The 17,623-nt window shown below is 37.5% G+C and overlaps 1 protein-coding gene across 25 annotated transcripts in view; it reads right to left on the bottom strand.

Annotated features, from left to right (window-relative positions):
• RAPGEF2 (Rap guanine nucleotide exchange factor 2) overlaps window positions 1-17,623 on the bottom strand; it is a 260,818-nt gene that overhangs the window by 64,143 nt on the left and 179,052 nt on the right. For 2 of the 25 annotated variants that reach the window (XM_065545651.1, XM_074040696.1), the window contains exon 1: window positions 12,690-12,826. The exons of the other annotated variants lie outside the window; for them this stretch is intronic. In XM_065545651.1, coding sequence (XP_065401723.1) covers window positions 12,690-12,692 — 3 coding nt within the window. In that variant the 5' untranslated portion in view covers window positions 12,693-12,826. Of the gene's footprint in view, window positions 1-12,689; window positions 12,827-17,623 lie in introns of those variants that run through there. 25 annotated transcript variants of the gene reach the window in all.

Genomic DNA, 17,623 nt, shown 5'->3' with positions numbered 1-17,623 from the left:
TTTCATCTGTTTTAAATTCCAAAGTCCTCTGTATATTTTCTCTTAATGTTAGATTGCTTTGGGGCGAGGGGGCATGTATTGTGTAACAGGCAATGCAATGAATGTTTCATACATTGTCTCTTTGTTCTAATACCTATGAAGAACCCAGATGTTGCACTTCATTGCCGAAGAAATGAAAGCTCAGGCCGGGTGCGATGGCTCACGCCTGTAATCCCAGCACTTTGGGACGGCGAGGCAGCTGGATCACCTGAGGTCAGGTGTTTCAGACCAGTCTGACGAACAAGGTGAAACCCCGCCTCTACTAAAAATACAAAAATTAGCCGGGCATGGTGGCATGCACCTCCCAGCTACTTGGGAGGCTGAGGCATGAGAATAGCTTGAACCCGGGAGGCAGAGTTGGTAGTGGGCCAAGACCATGCCAATGCACTCCAGCCTGGGTGACAGAGTGAGACGAAAGGATGGAAGGACGGACGGACGGAAGGAAGGAAGGAGATAAGAAACGGAAGTTCACAGAGCTTAAGTGGCTCGTCCAAAACCCTCAGTAACAGGCTCCAAAATCTACGTTTATCAACTATAAGCAAATCATGCAATCATACCATCTAGACTGTAACACTAATTAATATAGAAATACTGGTAATATTCTACAATTACTAAAACTTGAGTTCTCGGTCTCTTGTTTTCCAGAACCTAGTGGGACTGGTGCTATGGAAGCAGCAATCCCTGGAGAGGGAGGTAGCTGCTGGTACTATCAGAAGATGGTTTCTACAACCAATTAGACAACAACTTTGATGAGCTCCAAAGAGACTGCACTTAGTTATCCCAGCTGAAGAAATGCTCAATGGGGTATGGAGTTTGGGAAATGAGTGTTTAAAATCAAAGAAAAAAGATTCCTATGGGATCCATGGAGGATTTTAAGCTGCCTTATTTGTGAAAAAAAAGGTTGGGTTTGGGAAGGAGGCCTTACACAGAATTAAAAACATTAATCCATAATTAATTTTTAACTCTTCAAAACTTATAAAGCTATCTTACACCTAAATGCAAATGAACTTAGATCTACATACAGTAGCATGGCTGAGACTGGCTAGCTATTCACCAGTGCCCTCTTGCTGAGTACATTGCTAGATTACATTTCCCAACCTCCCTTCCAGTTACGTAAGTGCCAATATAAATGAGTTCAAACCACTAGAGTACAAACAATTACAAGTGATTATGCCACTTCTATATCTTACTCATAACAACCTTCCACATGAGACTCTCCATGATCTTACCCTTTCCATTAAAGAGAGTCTCCACTGGAAGAAAACGCAAGCTTTGCATTGAAGGTTAAAGACAACTGAGCCAAAAAATGGAGAGGGCCTGCACCCCTGAACTACTATCTAGAAGGAATTTGTCCATTGATCAAGAACAACATCAGATTTATGAAAAAGAGACTTTAAAACAAATCTATTGTGTTTGAACCATTATATTTTGTTTTGTTTGGTACAATAGCTATCATCACCCTAAACAAATACTAGGATCATTTTTGCGACCTATGACTGAAAAATCTTCCACAGTGAAAGTCTAAATGCCTTATGAAGAAGTAGGCAGGACTCTGATAACATGTGACTTATTTCACGGGATTGTGTGCAGTTTGGATAAAATAAACACGACAGTTCATTTACTTTTCAATTAACTAGTCAAACAACATTTATTGAAAACCAGTAGGCCAGACACTATTCCGAGTTTGCTAAATATAGCAATGAGTAAAATAAAGCCCATGCTGTCATGCATCTTACAACTAGTGGGTGGGGACAAATAATTAAATAACAAACAAGAAACTGTCAAGTTGTGATAAGTACTGCATCCAGCAAAGACGAAAAGAAACCGATGTGATAAACGGTGACTAGATAGCAAGGGATGACCTAAGATGTTATATTAAGACGAGAAAATTGTTTTCTCTTTTTTAATGCTCTCACTTATTTCCCAAAGGAATAATTTTAATTATATCATCTTCATTAAATATACAGACATGCATACAAAGTATATAAGCACACAAACTTTGTATATAACATTTTCATATATTAATATATAATACATTGCTAAGTATACTTCATATTTGTCTTTGTGTAAAGTTGAGATAAATCTAGCATATCACTAAGTCAAAGGAATATAATCATTAAATATATTATGAAAAATTCTTGTGCTGTTTATGTAACTTAAGAACAAAATCAACAAAGTATTAGATTATCTTATGAACCAAAGACAGTATGAAATATATGGAGTTGTTCAGTGCCCTCTAATTTGGAGAGCACTAATATCTACCCAAATTTCAATACACAAATATTCTATGATGAAACTATAAGGCTTCCGAAAAACTACTTGTTTTTAAAAGTGCTGCTTCATAGGTTATGTGAAAAATTAGGTCTAGAAGCCACCTACTTGACTGTTTGATTTTGATGACTCATAAAATTTACTGAATAGGCTGACCACTTGAGAATAAATACTTCTTTTGAAATTTATGCTGTAGTCTTTCAAAAAAATGGAAGTAAACTTGATTTCATTAGGAATAAGAGTGGATGTACTCAAAACTCTGATTCCATAGACTTTATATCCTAGCATTTCTGTGTCTGTGTTGGGGAGTGAGTAGGAAGTTGGGGGAAGGCCATCAAAAAAATAAGAACATCACATAGTAGTGATTAGAGAATTAATTAAGTAGGATCCAGGATATAGGGGGTGAAAGGTCTCCCTGCTCAGGTAACATCTGAGTACAAGATATGAATGGAATGAAGGCCTGACCCCTGCAGAAGCACATGTGAGTAGCAGGCATTTCAGGAACAAGGACACTAAGATCAAAAGCCCAAGCTGGGGGTGGCATTAGCATGTTTTAGGAATAGCGAGGTCAGCACAAGCTCTGACAAGGAGAGGGACTGGGGCAGAGAGATATTCAAGAGTGAAATTACGTGGGGAGCTATGGTAAAGAGTTTGGATTTTACCCTGAATGAGGTGGGAAGCCACTGAAGGGTTTTGGGAGCTCACAATGTACGAGTCAATAATTCAACACATTTTAAATATCAGCAACGGTGGTAATGTTGCACAAAAGATTTTCCTCATTTTAACATGAACCAATTCTACACACATACACAAAATAAAGACTATGGAAGGGCATAAAGAAAATGTTAACAATAGCTATAATTGCATAGTAGGATTATAGACAATTAAAATTTGTTTCTGCTTATCTACATTTTCTAAAGTTTTAAATATAAATATGAATTACTTTTGAGATAAGAAAAAGAAAACATTGGCCGGGCGCGGTGGCTCAAGCCTGTAATCCCAGCACTTTGGGAGGCCGAGACGGGCGGATCATGAGGTCAGGAGATCGAGACCACCCTGGTTAACACGGTGAAACCCTGTCTCTACTAAAAAATACAAAAAACTAGCCAGGTGAGGTGGCAGGCGCCTGTAGTCCCAGCTACTCGGGAGGCTGAGGCAGGAGAATGGCGTAAACCCAGGAGGCGGAGCTTGCAGTGAGCCGAGATCCGGCCACTGCACTCCAGCCTGGGCAACAGAGCGAGACACCGTCTCAAAAAAAAAAAAAGAAAAAGAAAAAGAAAACATTTACAGTAATTCCACATAACTTTAACATAAAAAGATATTCATTACAACTTATATCAAGAGGACATCAAAAAACAGCACTAAAGCTTGTCTTGATATGTAAACAATGGATAGTGACTCAAAACTGTGAAGTTCCATCTATTCTAAGTTATCATTTATGGATACACTGGTTATATAACTTTGTCAACTGAAAAACTTTATATACTGTGTGGCTTCTCAAATAGTGCCTAAAGTATAGTAAGTAAATGTAATAAGCAAATCAGGCATGGTGGCTCATGCCTGTAATCCCAGCACTTTGGGAGGTTTAGGCGGGAGGACAGCTTGAGTCCAGGGGTTTCAGACCAGCCTGGGCAACATGGCAAAACCCTGTCTCTACAAGAAATACAAAAATTAGCCGGGTGTAATGACACACGTCTGCAGTCCCAGCTACTAAGGAGGCTGAGGTGGGAGGATCGCTCGAGCCTAGGAAGTTGAGTGAACTGTGACTGCACCACAGCACTCAAGCCCTGGGTGGCAGAGTGAGACCTTGTCTTGAAAAATAATAAAAATAATTAATAATCTCCACCCATTCCTCATACACACAGATGTATATATTCACACACACACAGAAAACTATTTTAGATGACAATTCAGATCCTACCTCTAAAGATTCGCTTCTAGATTTCATGCAACCACCACCACAGGTGCTAACAAACACACTAGGTATTCACGTTATGTGCCTACTGTATCAATTTTTCCTTTTTAAAGATATCCACGTTAGGATTTATTTCCAAGGACTTCAATGATAAGACATTTAATTTCACATTTATTTTCAAAGGCTTGATGTGTCAACCCTGGCATGCCAGGTAATCTCACTGCTTTGGCTGTCGGGAGGGCACTATGCAAGAACTGACTGAACATTAGTGGTGTGTTACTCACTGCCTAGGGCCAGTAGGAATATATACTCATAAACTGCAAGAAGTCTAACAGATTTTTCTCTTTTCCTTCATCTTTCCTTTTTTTGTAAACCTTAGACACATGCCATTAAATGAATAGTCTGAATGACTATGACATCATCAAGCACACATTACCTCATAAAGAGATCCCCTCACTTCTGCCAATGCTCCAGCATTTTTATGACTTTCTCAGTCACCTGCCATGACTGATTTACATCACCAACTGAGTAACTCTCTTAGAAAGTACATTCTTCCCAAATTAATACAAACTTTTAATATTCTATTGCTGTATTAAGTTTTGTTTACTTTCCTCAACTTCAACTACTTTCTCTAAATTTTTCTGTTAAGTGTGTATGCGTATGCATATTGATGTATCATCCTAGGTTGAAATCAGGGAAACAGAGTAGCACTCATTAAAATCCACTTAGAGAAGCTGATGACTGGTTAAATATAATCTATGGTGTCAGTGCACATGCATGCACATACACAAAAGCATGAATACTCTGAAAACGTCGATGCAAACAGTATAACTTCCATAACCTTGAAGTTACACAGCCTCAATTCACCTTAGGAACACTCAGAACTTATAAAATTAACCAAGCTCCCACTATGTGTGACAGCACTCTGAGAGGGGATTTACAAATATGAACCCACTTCACTGTGGTGCTACTGTACTACCACTGTCCCATCTTGCTTCTTGTAACCCTCTTCTTCATGTTGCAGCCAGAGGTAAACTTTTAAAACACGATAGGAAAATACACACCTGATCTTGTCACTCTCCTGCCTAAAATGTTTTAGTGGCTTCTCTTTCCCTTTGGAAAAAGTTATATTCCTAACCACTGCACCCTACTGTCTTCTCCTTTTGATCTTCTCACACTTACTTCTCTTCCCCTCAGTCTCTGTACTAAATATATAAATCTATTTCTGGTTACTTTAAATACAGAGAGATACTCTGTATCTCCTCCTGGGTCTTCACTGTTCCCTCTTCCGGGAAGAATACTCTCACCCCTGGCCTGGCTAATTCTCTGAACCCTCCTCCTGAAGTTAGAAATTCTTGTGAGATGTTCCTGTGATACCCAGAATGCTGCCTGTCACAGAACTTAAATCCCTTTACAGTAGCTGCTGATTTAATAATTCAATGCCCTCTCTAGGTGTATCTGTCTTTTTCATCACGCTTTCCTAGCTTCTCACATAGTGCCTAAGGTATAGTAAGTATTAAACAAGCAAATCATTGAATTGTTAACTCCAGTTTAAAGTAGAAGATATTGAGGCTGAGAGAAATTGAACATGGATGGTCTGATCCCAATGTTCTTTTCCTTAACCAGCTCTATAGTCAACCCCTTCCATCAGCAATTATAGGCAAGATCACCAGAATAAAACTAAAACACAATGACCAGCAACTGTAGTTATGCAATAAATTTAGTTTAGCTTTCCTGGAAGCCAGCACCAAAAAAATTAAGGACAAAACTTCTGAACTCAACAAATTTTTAACTTCCTATCATAGATCTCAACAAGAAGCCTGCCAGATGAAGAGTATATAAACTTACTCAGAACAATAAGATTCATTCATCTACTTAATTATCCAACAAGTATTTACTGACATCCTGTAACAAGCCAGTCACTGTTACAGGAACTAGTGATTTGGCAATGACTAGGATTAGCAAAATCCCTGCTCCCTGGAATTTACACTCTTAAATCAGAGAGGAAGGGTTTGAGGGGGGGAAGGGGAAAGGAGGAATATGTAATAATAAAAAAATTTTAAAACGATTTCAGCTATCAGTAAGTACTGTACAGACAATACCAAAAGAAGAGCGTGTAATAGATGGTGATGGTTGGGAATGGAGACTCTACTATTTAAGACTGGGTGATCTGAGAAGGCCACTCTGAGAAAATAACATCTGAAATGAGAGGTGAATAAATACAAAGGATCCAGCCAAAGATGTGGAAGGAAAGCTTTACAGATGGCAGGAGTATCCAGGGTAAAGACTTTAGGTGGGATAAACCTAGGAACGGTCGAGAACCAATTTCAAGGTGACTGGAGTAAAGAGTGAGAATGTTGAGGGAGAAAACATGCACTCAGAATCTGACGGTTCTGAGAAGAGTTCATGCACTGGAAGGTAAGGAGTGAGAAAGGCTGAGTGGTACAAATAGGGTCAGGGCAGAGTGGTACAAATAGGGTCAGGGCAGAGAGCCTACCAAAAAGTAGGCTCTCTAAGTGCAATGAGAAGTCACTGGGTTTTTTTAAACAGGAAGTTAACAAGACCCAGTTATGTTTTATAAGATAATTCTGGCACGGGGTAGGGAAAATGGCTTGTAAGGGATTAGAATGGAAGTAGGAAGTCAAGTTAGAATGGAGTGAGGTATACCATCTGGACAACAAACTTAAAAATGGCCTTTCAAAACCTAACCTGGAGGTACTTTAGAGGAGCCTCTATATTCAGCTATTCAACTTTTTAAAAAAGTAAAAATTTGATAGGCTTGAAGCACCATAAAAGTGATTAGGTATATCTCACAAATCGCTACAATACTTTAGTACTGGCTTCCTACAAATTATGTGGGTGGATAACCAAATTTCCAAAGTCAGATTTTGAAAATTCTCAAGTTACTGCAGTGGTAATTTATGAAATATGGATACTTACTTTGACTAAGTACTTAACATCACCAGGAATTAGCATCAGGAGGTCAAAGATTATGATATGAAATTATACAGCAAATACATGGCTAGTTCCAAGATGACTGTGTAACTCAAGAAAATAATTTTAATTCTTAGTTCAGTTTACTCACAAGTGTGGAACAGACATAACAAGGTCTGTACTGCCTACCTAACAAGATAGTTGTGAGAACAAATGGAAAACAGATGTGAAAGAATTCTGGTAATATAAAGCATTACGCAAATACAAGTTTTTGTATAAAGCACAATGATAGACCTGGAAGAGCCTGAGGATTCATTTAGTATAATCTTCTCATTTCACAGCTGTAGGAACTGATATCAAGAGAGGTGAATTAGCTACGTCACTGCTAAAAGCAGAATTTAGATTTTGCTTTTATATCATAGAAAAATATTAATTTAAATAGTTTCCAAATTTTCTACAATGTAAACTGTATCATTAATTTTAAAGACAAGTATTCCACAAACCCCCATAAATCCTAAGAGGGAAAAGTAACTTGGAATTCTTTATTAACAATTTATTATGCATGTAAACAAAAATTTACATATTTTTACTTCAATTCCATGATACATTAAATATGATTGTTCTTAGAGAACCATGTAACTTTCATAATGCTTTATAGTCAAGTCCTATCACTTAAGGAAACATCCAAGTAGCTTTACTTGGTTTTTGGCACTGAATTATACCGAAGGCCTTCAAAGTTTGATCTTCAAAATAATCCATAGTAATATTCTTCCTAAATAGAATGTCAGTATTTCTAAAATTCGATATCACCTAAATTCCTAAGAAGCTTTTATCAAAATTTTTTTGCTGCTTAAACAATATTTATTTCCATATTTTATTAAAATGTTCAATATTAAAGAATCACATGACATAACAATAGTGATAGTTAACAGTGTTAATCCTAACTTATCATTAAGATTGCTAATGTGGATATTCAGTGATTGATGTTTACTAGCTACTTATTGCCTCCAGTCTTTTTACCCAAATTCAATTTTATCTAAGTTTAATCTACTCACAAGAGAAAAAAAATCCTCCCAAGATGAAACAATTATCTACTAATTCTAAGCTTACTAACATGTTGCCTATACCTACGTTTTTGTACTTATTAATTTTTCTCTTACACATTCCATAATTATTTATCAAATGGTTTTTTTATGTTAAACACATCCCAGACATTACAGACAGTGATGAACTGAACAGATGAGGTACATACTTTCATGAAGCTTGCATTCCAGTGGGGAAAGACATAATAATCAAGCAGTAATAACATGAACAACAACAACAAACAAAAACCCAAAATACAGTAATCAATGCTTGGCAGAGAATTAGAATAATATGGTGTAACAGAAATGCCCGAGGGGCTACTTTGAACTGGCCTGCCAGGAAAACCTCCTATAGCTGACATCTGAGAGTCATGGATCCAGCCAGGCAAGCATCACAGGTAAAATTCTGGGCAAAATAAAACATGGAGCCTCAAAAGGCTCCATGGCTTGGTCTGTTAAATGTACAAAGGGAGGATCAAGGCAACGGAAGCAAGAGTGGGTAAGATGGAGAAAAGTCCAATGACAGGAAAGAAGAACAAGTGGGGCTAGTTCATGCATTGTTCTCCAGGGAGCGCAGATTCTACTCCAAGTGCAATAGAAAGCTACTGAGGAGTTTTAAAAGCACAGAAATGACATTGTTTGATTTATATTTTATAAATCTGATTTATATTTTATAAATGTGAAGAATAGCATGCAGAAGAAGGGCAGATGAGAAATAAGGGAAACACTAGGAATAGTACAAGTACTATTAGGTATTTGGAACAGTACAACACCCGGAACCGTGTAAGTGAGACGATGGTAGCTTGGACCAGGGTGGTAATAATGGAGATGGAGGGAAGAACGTCAATTCATGGTGAGGCAGGTAGAAGAACTAAGACTTGCTGAAGGATACAGAGGTTTGAGCAACCTGAGGAACCAAAGATAGGTTTGGGGTTTCAATACGTGCATAGATGGCAACCTCAATGATTTGAGATGAGGAAAACTAGGGACCCTAATAGTTTGTTGACTGCATGGCTGGTTGGTTGGTTGGTTTGGGTTAATATTTGGTGGTGGTGGTGGTGGCTGGGGGGAACAGTTAAGAGTTGTATTTTAGCTATGTCAAATCTGTGACAACATCCACACTAAAATATCCAGTGGGCAAATAAATAGACTCTTAATTTTTAAAATTATAATCAACCAACTGATGTTTCGTTTTGGGGGCAAAACTTTGTAAAACTTCACCTGCTTATTGAGTGCTTACTAGTTAACGCATACAAGTACAATGATGATCAAGATGACAATGATAATGAGGGAGGGAATACTTTGATCCATACTGTGGTGAGACAGTGATTCTTGAAATCCATAAACAGATGGGGTAACTAGATAACAGGCCTCAAGGTTTCTCTTCCTTTTGAGGTAAGCCCTACTTAAAGTAGTTCATACATGAAGCCCACCACAGGAAAGTAAAATAGGAATTCATTTATATTTTAAAGTTTGCTTAAATGTCTACACTTTTGCTTATAAATATCTTAAGGAACTTGAGAAACACCTAGTGTTTCCTCCAAACACAGAAACCTAATAAAAGTTCAAGTGAAATATGAACTTGGCTAGATACTTGCCATTTGAATTAATGTAGCTTTGTAAATAAATTCTGCTCTTTAATGATTTCAATTTTACCAACAGGATTAGCAAACCTCCTGAGATAGAATCCTTCCTTTAGACTGTAATTCACAGAACTCAGATTAAAATCAATAAAAAAAAATAGTAACCAAGACATCAATAACAAAACACACCAAATAAATCAGATATAAACTTTGGTATTTTTAATGTGTCCTCTTCACTTGAAGGCCAGCATCTGACATCTGTGATTCTCTGGTGCTTATAAACTAGATAGCTTTGTGTAAACTAGATATATACATACCTTCATATATGACTAAATAGGGCTTATTCAAATGTATTCTACCAACTATGGAAAACTGGAACATAAAAAAAGAAAAGCAATAGAGGTAGAAAAAAATCTCCTGTCAACACAAGAAGAGTGTGTTTCTTTTCTTTTCTTTTTTTGAGACAGGGTCTCCCTCTGTCACCCAGAATGGAATGCAGTGGTATGAACATGGCTCACTGCAGTCTCAACCTCCTGGGCTCAAGTGATCCTCCTACTTCAGTTTCTCAAGTAGCTGGAACCACAGGCATGGTCCACCACCCCCGGTTAATTTTTCAATTTTTTTTTTTGTAGAGACAAAGTCTCCCTATGTTGCTCAGGCTGGTCTCCAACTCTTGGGCTCAAGTCATCCTCCCACCGTGGTCTCCCAAAGTGTTGGGATTACAGGCGTGAGCCACTGCACCCAGCCAGAAGAGTAAGTTAAGGAAAGACATCTTTAAACAATTTTCAAGAATTTTATATATTTCATATATTCCAGTTAATGATGGTTCAAATCTGTGAGATATTTTAAAGTGAACTGAACCAAAAACGAAGATTTATCACCTTAATTCAGGAAAAAAGGGATAAAGTGTCTATTGGAATGAAATCCAAAGGAGTCAGGCACTGCATATCCCCCACCAGGGCACTATTTCGTTTACAATTCGTGTGTGTGTGTGTGTGTGTGTGTGTGTGTGTCTCCATGGGGGTGGGAGGTAGGCATTAACTACATTCTTCATATTTCCAACCTGACTTCTCCATGATCCCTTAGGAAAAATTCGTAAGGTGCTCAATTTCACAATTCCTGAAGGACTGCTTGGAGTTATGTGTACAAGAAAAGGCTTATATAATCTTCTCCCTCCAAATCAATGCTGAGGCAAGAAAATACTTGGCTTACACGAGAGTAGGGCTGATAGAGTTAGTACATTACTGTGTTACTACGTTAGGCAAAGGTAGGTGCTTTTCTTCGTTGATTTGGGGAAAACTCTAAAAAAACAACTGTTATTCTGGTGGGATGTGATGGGAAGTTAAGAGGAGCCAATGACGGCAGATTTCAGAGCTTGTATGTTACTTTTCAATAAAGAAACTTCAGCCTGACATTGGTCATGTTTCTTAAATTAAAATACAATTTCACTGTGAAACAGCCTAAAATCAAAAGTTACATTTAGCATATAAGAATTTCAGTGCTAACACCTCTTTTGGCACAGATTCTCAGTTTCTACTGCATGCAAATTTGGGGAGGGGGGTGGAGAATGAACTCATGGCTTAAGAATCTGGCAACTGCTTGAATTTCACTGTAAAGACGCATCATTAAGAAGCTAGGAATCTGACTCACTTAATATCAGGCTTCAGCTAAATACTTAAATGGTTACATAACGCCACTAATTTTTAAGAACAAGAAAGGATTTAAAAAAAAAAAGTCATGGCTTTAGGATTTCCTCTGTTTTTCATACTATAAAAAATGTCTTGTTTGATCCTTCGATATATAAAAAAACTTATTTGCTTTCTTCTTGAAGAATAAAAGATCTCCACATCTTCATACAGATGCCCATTATTAACCTGACACTCTAAGATGTGTCTTTCTTTGGCATTAGATAATTCATTTCTCTCTGACAATGATTCATGTTTACAATATAAGATAAAATATGAGAAATTCCATTGTAATAATTAAAATATCTCTAAAATTCCAGTGAATTCACACATTATCAAATAACTAAACTGAAAACCAAAAACCATGCTTTAAACCCTGGATGCTTCACACCATGCAGATGACACATCGGAACCAATAACAAAAGTTTTCACTCAAGCTTTGACATTTCGACATGTAGTAGATATAACTTAAAAATTTTGGAAAAGAAATAAAGAACATACTGGAAAATTATTTTTTAAAAATCTTTTAAACTTCTCTATGAATAGTTTCTCAACTTAGCTGTAGTAAAAAAATTTACTATGCTTAGAAAAAAAATTTCTATGTTTATCATTAATCAAAGGTACTAAGTATATCATTTACCAAAGGTATTATCTCTTTTGAGATAAGTGTCACAAACAACTAACATGAATTTGCTTAAGCCTTAAGAGTTTCTTTTCCCAGTATTTCGAAAGGGGTAAGGAGAATCAGATAAAAGAAGATATTATAACTTCCTATAAACACTGTATTTAGAGCAATAAGAAAGCAAATAACAACGTTCCTCTTACATACTCAGCATTAAATTATCTTTCACAAAGCAAAAGGCATTTTTTTAAACCGATAAAGCAGTATGTGCAGTTATAAGAAGTATAGAACTCCCACATCTTGGCCTTTACATTCTTCTTCTTAAAAGAACGCAGCATTTATGAGCCCCATAATGACTATTTTAAATCCCTGAATCACATTGCAATAGAAAAACACTGTATAGCACAATGTATAATGGCATATTTAAATACAGCTCCAAATCTCATGCTTCTATAATCTATATTAAGTTGTGAGCAAATAAAGACATTTCTACCTTGATCATTTCTTAAGCAAAGGTTAACCAGAAAGGCAAGCCTTAGGAAGAAATAGAATACATACCATGATGTAGTCTCTTTCGTTAGAAAAGGCAAGAAAAACAGATTTAAATTAAGACTTGGTGTATAAAAGCCGAAAGCATAGAATTTGTATCCACATAATGAACTGATGTCTCCTCTAAAGACGTCAGATTGCTGTTCAGCTAAACTATCTAAAAATACCTCCTTGCAAACACACACACGAAATGACTACAAAGACAGGTCTTACTAAGCAGCTCGACTTGCACAAAATCACTTAATAAGTGGGAAAAAATTGAAGTACTTAGGGAAAAAATAATACAAATTTTTCATATCAATTATGGTCTTTTATGAGCTATTTTGCAAACCAGTACCAATGTGTAAAGAGTAGTTAATAAAGGATCTTAAAGCAAATCGTAATTAATCTAAGATGTCCAACAGAAAATCATGTTCTACGAAGTTAAAATCAAATAAATAAGTCTCTGAATCACCATCAACATTCTATTTAAAAATCAAGAAAAGGAAAACATCCTAGCTGAAAAAGCAGGAGTCGAATTCATGGATGCCACCGTGTGTCAGGCCATGTGCCAGATATGTAATTCCTGCAAAACCTATGAAGTATGCATCATTAACAGCACTTGACAGATCAGGAAAAATGGTTCTGAACATTGAAGCAATCTGCCTACTGTCACACAGATACAGAGAAGAGTTGGGTTCCAACCCACATAGGAATGACTTTAGAGCATTACAATCTAACAACAATAACTGGCATTCACATAAGCTTTACAGTGTGCAAAAAGATTCGGATGACATGAACTCTAGTTTTCTCATTTAAACCTCAAGTTTTCATCTAAAGAATGAGAAGCAGAATCCCATTTTGCTCCTAATATTGTTAGATGACTAAAGAAAATCACACACACACACACACACACACACACACACACACACACACACACACACAGAGTACTTAGTAAAATAATTGTAATTATTACTGTAACTATTAATAATTCTTTTTTCTTTTTTTTTTTTGAAACAAAGTTTCACTCTTGTTGCCCAGGCTAGAGTGCAATGGCCCAATCTCAGCTCATTGCAACCTCTACCTCCTGGGTGCAAGTGATTCTCCTGCCCCAGCCTCCCGAGTAGCAGGGGTTACAGGTGCACACCACCGTGCCCAGCTAATGTTTGATATTTTAAGTAAAGAAGGGGTTTCACCACGTTGGCCAGGGTGGCCTTGAACTCCTGAATCTTCAGGTGATCCACCCGCCTCAGCCTCCCAAAAGTGCTGGGATTACAAGCGTGAGCCACCATGCCCAGCCAATAATTTTCAAAATAATATTGTGAGGTAGACCAGTATGACAATCATGACCTCCATTTTGAAGGGAGAAATCAGTAACTTTAAGAAGTTAAATGACAGCCAGATGTGGTGGCTCACGCCTGTAATCCCAGCATTTTGGGAGGCCAAGGCGGGCGGATCATGAGGTCAAAAGATCGAGACCATCCTGGCCAACATGGTGAAACTCTGTCTCTACTAAAAATACAAAAATTAGCTGTGTGTGATGGTGCATGCCTGTAGGCCCAGCTACTCAGGAGGCTGAGGAAGGAGAATCGCTTGAACCCGGGAGGCAGAGGTAGAGGTTGCGGTGAGCCGAGATGGCGCCATTGCACTCTAGCCTGGAGACAGAGCGAGACTCCATGTCAAAAAAAAAAAAAAAAAAAAAAAAAAAAAAGAAGAAGTAGTTAAATTACTTGTCTAAGCATTGTGCAGCTAGCTAACATCAGAACAAGAACTCAAATCAAGGTCTCTGGTAAATAAATTACTTTATTGTTTTACTACACAAAAAAACCTAGTTGGAATAGTTCCTTCCTATTGCTGTGTAGAGGTCCACAGTTGAAAAAATTAAGACTTTTGTTTTAAATATGCTTACTAAAATGCTTGAAGATAATATGCAATGAGTACCATTAATAAGTTTTGCTACACTATGAATGATGCTTCAATATAGATCCAGTATGTTCTCAGGCTCAGGGTTAACAATTCAAAGTCACTCATTAACTTTATTATAAACAAACTGACAACAATATCTTTTTCCACAGCAGCTCTGGATGACACTTTAAGGAGGGAACAATACAGAGAATGGAGTAATATATATACACGTGGCTAATAAAGCCAGCACGTGACATGAACTCCTTCAAGGATGTGCTCTTGTCCTACCTAGTCTAACACCACAGCCATCATCATCAGACATACACTCTTTTCAGAGAGTAGGGACTGAATACAGTGCCATTAGCAGTGCCAAGGAAGAAGAATCCATAATCAGTGGATTTCAGGGCACTCTGTTGTGGCCAGGTGAAAATATATCCTAATACAGTTTTCTAAAAGGTCTAATTATATTTCACAGTCAAAACCGTAATAAAGATAAACCTAATTATTATTTATTTATATGTATTTTAAATGGCTAAGACTATGTTGCTAAGTCAGTCTGGCTGAGAAAACTCTTTCATCTGGCTATATACTAAAATTAGCTCCCTATAGATTACTTATCTAACTAGAAACAAATTAAGAGAGCAATTATATCACCCAAATAGTAAGTCAAAGCAGGATTATTTTCTAAATCCAAGTCTAAAAAAGGATAACATGAAAGACCTCTGGCAAACCATATGAATGGGAAATTTCAGATAAGCATGGTGACCTGCTCCTAAAAGGTTAAATTAACAAGAGAAAATGTGCATATAGGCCAGGTGCAGTGGCTCACACCTGTAATCCCAGCAGTTTGGGAGGCCAAGGCGGGCAGATCACTTGAGCTTAGGAGTTAAGAGAGCAGCCTGGCCAACATGATGAAACCCTGTCTCTACCAAAAATTCCACAAAAATTAGCTGGGTGTGGGTGTGGTGACATGCACCTGTAATCCCAGCTACTCGGGAGGCTGAGGTGGAAGAATCACAGGAACCCAGGAGGCGGAGGTTGCAGTGAGCTGAGATCACACCACTGCACTCCAGCCTGTCCAGCCTGGCTGACAGAGTAAGACCCTGTCTTAAAAAAAAAAAAAAAAAGAGTAGTTCTTCAAAACAAAATTGTATTCTTGCAATTCTGGCTAAGACTGAGGAACAATAAAATACTCTGGTTTTATTTCTATCAGGATCAAGGTAAAGTTACTCTACATTTTATGTCAGGGATGGTAGCAGTTATGACACGGCACTTATGAAATCCCTTTGAAATCTATTTGAAAGAAAATCACCTCTAAATGTTGAGGGAGGAATAAACTGTTCATGGACTTTCTGATAAGAATTATAATCCACAGGACACACTGAAAACAAAAGGAACTGTCTATCCTTTAACCTATGTACAAAGGACAGGTATTTCACGTAGCTTCCCCAAATAGACCTGTGTGTGCACATGCATCTGCACATACAAGAAAATCCTGCCAATGGCTCCACCAGGCATTAGCCTGTGACTTCGAGAAAGTTACTTTATCTCTATGTCCCGATTTCTTTAGTATGTGGAGGCAGCACTCTCACATTATTGTGAGGATTCAATGAGATAATAAATGAAGAGTTTCAAACATTGCCTAGAACAAAGGGAGCCTTCCATTTTAACTAATGATATCATTACTGTTGCTTTTTCACTCTAATAACAAACTAGTAAAAAGAAGGTTGCTGCTGATATGGAACGGTAGGCGATGGAAAAGGCAAACCAACTTAAGGACAGTCACCTAAAGGAAAGGGAAACATCAAGTGTACTTGTAAAAGACAAGTGTACTGTCTCTGCCTCACGTGTGTAACAGGTTTAATTTTCCTTACCTCCTGGATAGTGTGGATAAAATCTTCCTACAAAAATATAAGCCTTGTATTTATGGGTTGTGTATTATTCTAAGCACTTTATAGGTTTTACCTCATTTAATCTTCACACAACCATATTACCTCCATTTTACAAATGAAGATTCCATGTTAAAGGGCCATACAGCCAGGGTCATACAGCGAATGAGTGGGGAAGCCAGATTATATATCCAAGTTACTGATTCTAGAGTTTTCTGACCACAATGCTACAGCTCTTACTAATCCCTTCTCTTAACATAACTTTGTTCACAAAGGTCACAACTGGCCAGATTACTGTTTTCGTAATCACATGTGCAAACTATTTCCTAACGTGGGCTATTTTTATAGATGGGTTACTAGCAGCAGTTTCACTTCTAAGTCATATTCCCCCCCTTCCATCCACTGCTAAATTTCGAGAGCTCCTGTGGAACCCTGAGTAGTTATTTCAATATATTTAAGTACTCAGGTTCTTTAGGGGTAGGAATGATAACATTATATAAATTACAAGAGTAGAGTATTTAAATCAAAGTGGGAGCAGGTCATCTTCAATCCCACTCTATCCTGGATTTTTTCAAACCCTGTGTTCCAGGACTTCCAGATGACTCTGATGCACAGCTCAAATTTTCCAAAACTCCATCTGCCTGAAATGCCTTTATTCACCATGTTCATACGCATTCACCTGGTGGGCCCCAGCTACCCCCTGCACACTCCTCAGTCAGCCCCCATACATAACAGTGGGTACACATGTCAGCAGATCCCTCATCTCCTACTATCATTCTGTGAGCAACTCTAAGATAGGGGACGTCTTATTCACAATCAAATAACCAAGACAAGTGAATGGTGACACTGAATTTTCCTTAACAAGTGAATCTGCTGTAAGGAACCTGGGAAGGTTAACAGCATATCCAGTTGTACTATCTGCACATTACTATTAATGTAATACACAGATGTTATTATTGAATATATTAAACATAAACATTAAATATGTTAATGGCTAATACCACATTTCGTGGATTCTAAAAGTTTATTTCATTTCAACATCTTTGAAATTAAGATCCAATTAATAATCAACGAAAACAAAGTACTGGGTCATTTAAAGTAAGGTGAGTCAAGCAGTGACATTTTCATGGAAACACATATACAGTCAAATTTTAAAGGAAAATAACATCA

Source organism: Macaca fascicularis, chromosome 5, assembly GCF_037993035.2.
Source record: "Macaca fascicularis isolate 582-1 chromosome 5, T2T-MFA8v1.1".
NCBI classification, from domain to species: domain Eukaryota; kingdom Metazoa; phylum Chordata; class Mammalia; order Primates; family Cercopithecidae; genus Macaca; species Macaca fascicularis.
The sequence above is the reverse complement of the archived record's forward strand: the minus strand, read 5'-3'. Positions and strand labels throughout refer to the sequence as shown.